General features: G+C 38.0%; 1 protein-coding gene across 1 annotated transcript in view; it reads left to right on the top strand.

The window, feature by feature from the left end:
- nf2b (NF2, moesin-ezrin-radixin like (MERLIN) tumor suppressor b) overlaps positions 1-9532 on the top strand; it is an 89769-nt gene that overhangs the window by 16198 nt on the left and 64039 nt on the right. The window contains exons 6-8 of the mRNA XM_068009885.1: positions 2804-2872; positions 4907-4989; positions 7417-7492. Of these exons, the coding sequence (XP_067865986.1) occupies positions 2804-2872; positions 4907-4989; positions 7417-7492 (228 nt within the window). The remainder of the gene's footprint in view (positions 1-2803; positions 2873-4906; positions 4990-7416; positions 7493-9532) is intronic.

The following is a 9532-nucleotide window of genomic DNA, read 5'->3' on the forward strand; positions in this document are numbered from 1 at the left end:
CTAACAGACCATTAGCTTTCCTAATTGCTTTCTGTGTCTGCATGTTAACTTTTTGTGATTCATGTACAAGGATCCCCACAATCCAACATTAATTAGTCCTTTTAAAAATTCAGCTTTTCTATTCTTCCTACCAAAGTGAATGACTTCACATTTTCCAACATTATATTGCATCAGCCACCTTCTTGCCCAATCATTTAACTGTTATATTCCTTTGTGTCTTCCTCACAGCCTACTTTCCCACCTTTCCTACTCTTGCTCCCAATTCATATGTTCATATCGTCAGAAAATTTGGATATATTATACGCGGTTCCCTTATCTGAGTTATTGATATAAATTGTAAATAGCTGAGGCTCAAGCACTGATCCTGGCTGTACTCTCCTAGTTACAGCTGCTAAACTTAAAATGATCCGTTTATCCTACTCGGTTTTCTGTCCATCAACCAATCCTCAGTCCATGTGAATATATTATCGCTGTCACGCGTATGAAAAGTACGATGATGAAAAAAAATACAGACTCAATCTGAAGAGTTATAAAAAAATTTACTTTACCTTTTTAAAAAAATAAGACAATGCTGCAAAAGATGGCTGCATGTATTCAAACATTGCCACACTGCTTAGAACAAAAGGTGCCTAACCAGGTTGAGGAGTGTCAATTACACCCATCCTGAAACATTCCTGAATTGGATGGGTTCTACTGAAGGTATGAAGTGGAAACATCATAACTGGATTATTCTCATCCTGGCTCATTGTGTGATCCCTGTGGGGGAGAGACCAAAGCGTCTCCTACCAGAATTTGATGTGACAAACATTTATTATACCTTAAAAAGGCAGCCCTCGAGGCAGAGAGAGAGACACCCAGAAAGAAGCATCACCAACAAAGCTTGTCCAACTAAGAGCTGGGAGAAAATACAGCAAACCAGAAGGGAAGGCACCCTGCTGTAAATTCTACATTTGCAACTTACGCAGCAGTGGATTGGAAGTGATTCTCTGTCTTCAAACTGAACTTTCAACCAAGAGAGAAATCTACAAACACCTCAGGCCTGCAACCAACTTGACTTCCGAGAGAATTCAACAGGTTTACCATGAATCCTGCAACCTGTCTCACTTGAAAACCACTTACCCATTTTCCTCTATCTGTCTCCTCTTGTTTGTGTGTGTGTGCATGCAAGTGGATGCGGATGCAGCAATTTTGGGTAAGGCATTTTGCTCATTAATAACCTTCTGTTTTAAACCCACAAGAAAACCTGTTGCTGTCTGTTTATTTGACAAATAAAACAAAGGGGTTAAACCCTAATAGCAGAAAACACTTGCTGCAGTCAGGTGGGAATTGAACAGTGGGAACCACGGGGCCGCAACAATCGCTATTCCCATGAGCCCTAATCTTCTGTAATAACTTCTTATATGGCACATTATCAAATGTCTTTTGAAAATCCAAATCTGCTACATTCACTGGTTTCCCCCTTATCTACCCTGCCAGTTACACCTTCAGAATACTCTTGTAAATTTGCCACAGTTTCCCTTTCATAAAACCATGTTGACTTTCCTAATCCTACTGTGATTTTCCAAGTGTCCTGTGAAGAATGGACACTTAGATAAATGTTGGTAGAGGAACTATTTCTTGTAGTTCATACAATTTGGAAGGAAAAAAAGAAAATTGACCAACAAAACCCTGCTTACTTCTATGCTTTAATTGCAGTGTTGTATTGTGCCTGGAGTTTAGAAGAATGAGGGTGATCTAATTGAGACATATAAGATTCTGAAAGAGCTTGATAGGGTAGAAGCTGAGAGATTGTTTCTGCTGGTCAGGGAATCTAAAACGCGGGGGCGCAGTCTCAGGATAAGGGGCCAATCATTCAGGACTGAGATGAGGAGAAATTACCACATGCAATGGGTTGTGAATCTTTGGAATTCTCTCCCCCAGAGGGTTGTGGATGCTCCATCATTGAATACATTTAAAGCTGGGATCGATAGATTTTTGGTCTCAGAGAATCAAGGGATATGGGGAGCGGGCAGGAAAGTGGAATTGAAGCCCAAGATCAGCCTTGATCATGTTGAATGGTAGAGCAGGCTCGATGGGTCATATGGTCTACTTCTGCTCCTATTTCTTGTGTTCTTATATGATTTGTTTGCGCGCATGGTAAATTTCTTTATATCATGTAAACATCCTGTGATTCATTTCAGTACCACTAGTCTGTAGATCATCCAAAAAAAGGTGGGGCCTGAAATATTGTCCCTGGGCACATTACCAGTGCAACTTTTGAGTGGGGAACGGGAAAGGGGTGGTAGTAAAATGGGAAAAGACCTAGTTCTGTCAAGATTTCGGCCCCTGGAAGGAGGCCAGGAAATTCTGTTGGGTATAGGGTAACTTATCGGATGGAGTGAGATCTTTGGAATTTCGGCCCTGTTATTTTTATGAACAATTGGTCATGTCTAACCAAATGAACAGTGAGCGTCAGATGCGGTGATTCTGTTGAATTGAATACTTTTCATTAAAAGCACGTGTCTTGTTTTATTTAGCAATATAGAGAAATGTGAATGCTATAACTATTTAAATTAACCTGCTGGTAGAAACAACCTATGAGAGCAGCAGTGAAGACACTAACATAGTTAGGTTGTTTAGGTTATTATGTGATCGATTTGATTGTCAGCACCTGCACGCTACTATTCTGTCAGGCTTTAGTTGAGTATGAGAATACTTAACATTTTTTTGTGTACTAACATTGAACATATGACATTTCTTTGTCTGCTACTTTAACAGGGATGGTAACACTTTTACTATTGTATCTGTATTTTCTCCTTTACAGTATGGGGACTATGATCCTAATTTTCATAAACCTGGTTTCTTGGCTCAGGATGAGCTACTACCTAAAAGAGTAAGTTCTGCAATTTTCAATGGAACTTCTTGTTATATGCTATAACATGTAAAAAAATTTTAAGACGTGTTACGACCAGCTGCGGAAGGGGTCTCGGGCTCTTCTTTCGCCCCTTCTCTGGTTTGATCGCAACAGGGTTTATTCTTTTAACACAATGATTTAGCTTACCACCTCAGTGAGCACTTGCTTACTGTTCCTCGAATATAATTACAAATGAACCAATCAGACAGGTTTTCTTGAGTTTAAACAAGAAAGATGTAAGTTTATTAACCTCATCACTGTAAACCGGTTAAAATTACTAAAATATCCAATGCACCCACGCTCAACTTCATACGTGAGGCACGCAAATAGAGACAGAGGGGGAAAAAAAGAGTTGGGAGGTTGAAGTAAAGTCCATAATAAATAGAATTCAAATATTGAGTTTCAGTGTCCTTAGTTGAAGTTAAAGTCCTGATCTCGCTGGGCCACGTGCACAATTCAGGCTTGCTTCTCTGGTTCCGGAAGGCTGAAGAGAGGCTTTATCCATTCTCTTGGTTGTTGCCTGTGAGGGTCTGTAGATTTGAAGTTTAGCTGCAGTCAAGGCTCCCCTGGGACTTTGCTGGAGAGGGAGACCGGGGAGAGAGATGTCCCTTCCTTGGTGTTCTGTTACTGTCTTTCTTCTGAGGCACAATTCACAAACTCAGTGACACAGGCAGGTATGTCATCTGACCACCTCTGTTTGAAAACAGAAGTTTCTGGAAGGTATTTTGAAATTCAAAGTTGTTCTTTCAAGCTGTGCAAACATACTTGGTTGGCGGGGGGGGAAGGGGGGGTTGGCGCTTTCAAAGTCAATGGGTGTCAATGGCTGTTGATGACCAATGTTGACAAAACCATTCTAATTAATTGAATCAGGAAGCACCCCATTGTTCTGGCTAGACTTGGCAATCACCTCTGTCTCCCATTCGGCCTTTGGCTTCTCATATGCACATTGTGCATGGCCATCTTTAGCTGTTCTGTTCTGCTTTTTAAAAGTTATTTGTAATAATGTCCAATAAAAGGTTTCAGGTGGTTTCATATGATGAAATTAACATCTTCCATTTGGCATGTGGGTTTTCTGTCACATAATTATTATGTCAAAAGTAGCACATTTATGATTTACTGTTTACTGTGAAGATACAGTGAAAAAGATGAGTTTTAATAAGAGATGAAAGTTGCAACAGAAATGACCTTGAATGTGAAAGTGAGAATACAAAACTTCAAATTATCAACTCTCTCCTAACAAATTGACCTAAATAGCCTCATATTGCAAGGAAATCATAGAATCATACATTGATACAGCACAGAAGGAGGCCATTCATACCTGTGTGATAGAGTTATCAAATTAATCCCACTCCCCTGCTCTTTTCCCACAGCCCTCTAAATGCTTTCCCTTCAGGTATTTGTCCAATTCTGTTTTGAATGTTGCTACTGAATCTGCTTCCACTACCCTTTCAGGCATTATACTCCAGATCACAGCAGATGTGTAAAAAAAAAATGTTTCCTCACATCACCTCCGTTTCTTCCTTTGAAGTAGTGGTTTATGTATTTGATAAAGTTCCACTTGAAAGGCTGTTACAGAACCTAGAGACAATGGGTATCCTAAGTAAAAATGGGGGAGGTGCACCAGTATTTGGCTGAAGGAGAAGAAGAAATGGAGGTTAGGAGAGTAATGGTGAACTGTGGCAATTTAATGAATGGAGTGCTTTGGGGACGGACTGGTGCTGGAATCCTTACAATTTCTGATCAAGCAATGTGAACAAAAGTGCTCTGCGCAAGCTTGTCCTGTGCCATTAGCTTGATCAAACGGGAAGGTGGGGTGCTTATAAACCAATATTCTCATGATCCATTCTCTGACCAACCACTGCTTATGTATTTGCAATTGGGCCGTTTTTGCCAGGATCATAAAATTGGGGCATTAACAGTTTACAGTGACTTTTTTTTAAATGCCGTGCACTAGTGCTAATCTTTTAAAGGATTTTTCTCTTTGAAAGTTTACTTTTATATTGCATGTTTTAGGTACTTAAGCAATATCAAATGACAGCAGATATGTGGGAAGAAAAAATAACAGCTTGGTATGCTGAGCACAGGGGAATCACCAGGTAAGCATCACTACAGCTAACTGAGGATTTTTTTGGATGCATTTTTATGTAATCTATTTTGGCCTCTGGAGTAATAAGATAATCAGCATTCAAAAAGCATTCCTACAAGCCTCATTTAGAACTTTACAACTCGTATCACATTAGTTTCTTCATCACCACTGCCCAAAACGTGACAACAACATGCTCAGGCCTCATTTCATTCTAATGGCTGCATATTGTATACATGTTGACATTGAAATGCAAACTTATTACTTCAGTTTCTTTAAACTTACTTGCTTGGACAGAGGTTAAAGGTAAAATATTTTAAAAAGTAATAGTAGTATGCACAAAAAAGAGATTCACTTGATAGACTAGTAATCCTGTAACCTGAGGACAGCAGTGGGGGATACCCTTAAAATAAGAAATTTCAGACAATATGTTTAGTTTTTAATTTCCAGTTCTAACAAAAAAAATCTTGGCTAGACCTTGAAGAAAAGCAAGCAAATTTGAAAAATAATACTAAACAAAAATACAAATAACCTCAAAAATTCAGACTATATATGCCATTTTCACACCTAACAGTGAACCTGTTTTACTATGCAATCACATTTAAGTCTCTCTCATGTTAAACAGTTATGAAATTCATTGAATAGTTCATGATCAATTTACAGAGTCCATCGACATGTGCACTTGGTACAATAACCTAATTAGTTAACCTAGTTTCCTAACAACAAAAACAAGCAACCTTCTTCAAACAAAGAAAACACAGTTACCTGCTTTTCAACCATTTGGGAGAATGCTGCTGGCATAAATAAGCATATATTTCAGAACAGGTCTTTCTTGAGATTTTCACTCTGTTTTGCCAGTCTTAATGGAAATGAGTATCACATTATTTTCTCCCTCTTCATTCAACACCATTTATTATGTTTTTAACGTAAGCTTTAGCTGGACAAATGTGCCACATTGATTTGTAACCTCCATGGAACCAATAAGCTATGTGCTTGCTGCAAAGAAAGGTAATTTTTTGCCCTGTTACGGTCAAGTGAGGAGGGATTGAAGAGATTTTCTCGCCTCCTTGTTAGACAACAACAGGGTTAATTCTTCCTTAAAGTTGATGTACTGACCAATTCGGTAGGTGTCAGATTACTTATTTGCTATGATCATAACAAGAACTAATCGGACAGGTTTTCTTGAGTTAACAAAGAAAGAGGTTAACTTTATTGTACCTAAACTGAATCTCTTGGAGATAGCGATGCAGATGATTTCCTCCAACAGGGTTTTGGATTGTAGCCAGTGTATTCAAAGGTGGTCAGTCAACAAGTAGGATTTGAAAGCTTTCAAACTGGAATGGAGAGAGAGGGACCCCCAGTTAGGGTCTGCTCTTGTCAGTCCAGTTACTGCTTCTCTGCTGTAGGGAAAACACCAGCTTAAAAGCACAGATGGGGAGGGCCTTGTCACATGACAGTCACCCAGTAATTCAAAACATAGCAGTTAGTAATATATCTCAAAAAAGAACAAACTGTTCCATTAAACTTCCTTTGTCTTGGTTCTTGCTGGGGAATTAGCAGACATTTTGTCTCCCTGCTCACAAACATTGCAGTGTAGGATACAATGTTGCAAATTAGCCAACTTAAGCTGCCAGCAAAATCATCCTTTTAGTTGGTCTTTTAAAAATGTCTTTTAAAAAAAAGACTTCAGATCTCCAGTCATTGGACCAAAGAAAATTATCATTCAACAAAACACATTGGAGTAACACCCCTTTCAAAGTGGGATGCAATTTCAGTTGTTAACCAAGTCTTGATGAAGTGATTCAGACTCTGGCTGGCATATTTTATTTATCGATGTTTGAATTTGAATATATTTCCATCAATGTGGGAAGTGCACAGTTTTACTGCAGTGCTAGTTGGCTGCTTATAATTATTTCAAGTTCTATCTACATTTTATAGTTATCTTCCTTCTCGCGTTAGAAGAGCTCTCTGTTCCTTTTTGGCCTGCAATGTTGATAAATTATTAGGTAGTTAAAATAAAGGCACTCCTCCCAAAATAATGTCTGGTATGACTTGGCATAAAGTAAGCAATTCAATAAATGTCATGCTCCTCACACAAGTTAATCAATATGGAAACAGTATTACTATAATGCTGTGAAGCAAATACACCAATTTCCAAAACTCGGATAGCTAAGTGGTGAAGGATAAAATACTGGAGCCTAGTCTTTGTTCACTTATAAGCTTTTATTTACAGAAACACACATTGGCATACCATGCAACTCCAAATAAAAGCAACCACACTTACAGCCTACTCCTTTGTTTTTATATATGTAGAAGCACAGATGAGTCACCAGTTAACACCCACCACCTAAATGCAATTAATACCCAGTTGATATACAATTAACATTAATTGCCCTACTCCTTTTGTATATCTTTACATTTTTGCTATAATTTTTGACAGAGATGAAGCTGAGATGGAATATTTAAAGATAGCACAAGACCTAGAAATGTATGGAGTAAACTACTTCCCAATTACAGTAAGTATTTGTTGCAATACCAAAATTATAACACATGCATGACCTCAGGCAAAAAACACATTAAAACACAAAGGGTTAATTCTGATCTCAATGTGCACTTTCCTTTTGCTATGAAGTTAGATGCTCTGTTTATAAAATTTGTTTTTATCAACCTGTATTTCTATAGAATGTTTTTTTTACAACAAGTGCTATTATGTGCTTGGTGAAGGAAAATTAGTATTGCACTGAACAGAGGGTTATTTATTGTATTTATGTAGAAACAGTCTTTTAGAGATTTTCCCTCGCAAGAAAGTTGGGCTGCATAGGCATTGGTACTTTACAATGTACTAAAAAGAAGGCTTTGAGAGGGGATTCCCCTCTAAGCTCATTATCTGAATTATTTTGATCAGTTTTCAGTCCGTTTCCTTAACATGATCAATATCCAGTCAATTTTCTCTGCTTTTTTTGTGGATTCTTTGCTAGAGTTACAGTCCATAAGTATCGGTTATCTCTTGTACACCCAAGTGACCAATATTCATATTTCATCCAGATAGTGTGTTTGCCGACTGATTGGGAGACATCACGGCCAAACCCCATGCTATCTTCACATGATGTCCACACATGTTTCTAGATAGCGAATAGGAATGAGTACCTTAGTTGTTTTTCTTCCTTTGCCCTAATCCAGAGGTACTGAGGTCCTGTTGTGTGGCTGTTGCCATAGCAGGTGAAATCACTAATTCAGCAGAGACTTGAACCTGGGTCCTTCCTCGTCTCAGTTCAGCTACTTGCTATACAAGGCACAAGCAAGATGGGCTGAATGGCCTCCTATGCTGTATCATTCTGATTCTGTGATAAGTGCTAAGACACAGAAGAGTCAATTTTCATGTTTTGCCAGCATTTTGTCAAGACCCAGAGAAGCACTGGATAATAGGGTTTACAACTTCTTCCAGCAGAAGCTCCAAATGGATATGTATAGAAAAAAGAGTATTCAGTGATAGCCGCTGACAATAATAGTCAGCAATTGCTGCAGCACTTATATGTTTTTTTTCTGCCACCATAGACCGTTCTGGGTTTTGTCATATATCTGGCTGGGAGCAGCCAGATCTTGATCTTTCCACTGCTCAACATCTCAGGATCTTTACATTCCCCCTAAACAGAACACTGCAGAAATATCGATATAAAGGACACTACAATTATAACCAATCCATTGATAATTATGTGGTTATTAGATATAAGAATTTTGCACTTCGTCTTTAGAGGTTACATCCAATGTCCTCTTAAGTTCATAATGGGATGGGCCAATATCTATTTACTGCCTATAAAGATTGAGTCCTCCACTAGCAGTGACACTCTCTATTCACCATGCATGGATAGCAAGTGGATAATCATAGATTCCCTCTCTATTCAGCGAGCAAATTGTAGCAACATATCAATAGGTTTATATACAATATTCAATGCGAAGTTTGGCTTTTAGGGTTATCTGAAGGTGAATGGGAAGAATATCAGCCCTCAGTACCAGATGAATCTCTGTAGGTCCCATCAGTGCGTCAGGCTAGTTTGTTTTGCATCAGTGTACTGATGGCTTGCACGGAGTAAAAGTTAAGAAAACTAAAAACTTGTTGAAGAGCTTACAGGTGAAAACGGACCTAATTTGATAAGGCACTGAAAGAATTGATAATGGGCATGTCAAGTCTGCTCAGGTGAAAAGATTTAATAAAAGTAAGATACAGAAGAAAAAAAATAAGATGGGGAAAATAAAATGAAACGGAATATTAAGTAAAATGTTAAAACAATACATAAAAATAGAACCAGCAAGGTAAAATATGAATAGAATAAATACATTGATATATTATTTTAAATTAATAACAAAACTATATTTGTTTTTTGCTGGCATGTATTTTCTAGAATGGGATGCAGGAACAAAAAGTCAGGCTAATTTTAATAAATAAAATGGATACTGTTAAATTTGAGTTTGATTTGAAAATTAAAATGGGAAAAAGTTTATCACTCAATTTGCCATTCATATCTTCTCATCTTGATTGCACAATACCTCTGCAGTAA

This window comes from Heterodontus francisci, chromosome 30, assembly GCF_036365525.1.
Source record: "Heterodontus francisci isolate sHetFra1 chromosome 30, sHetFra1.hap1, whole genome shotgun sequence".
Classification (NCBI taxonomy): Eukaryota; Metazoa; Chordata; class Chondrichthyes; order Heterodontiformes; family Heterodontidae; genus Heterodontus; species Heterodontus francisci.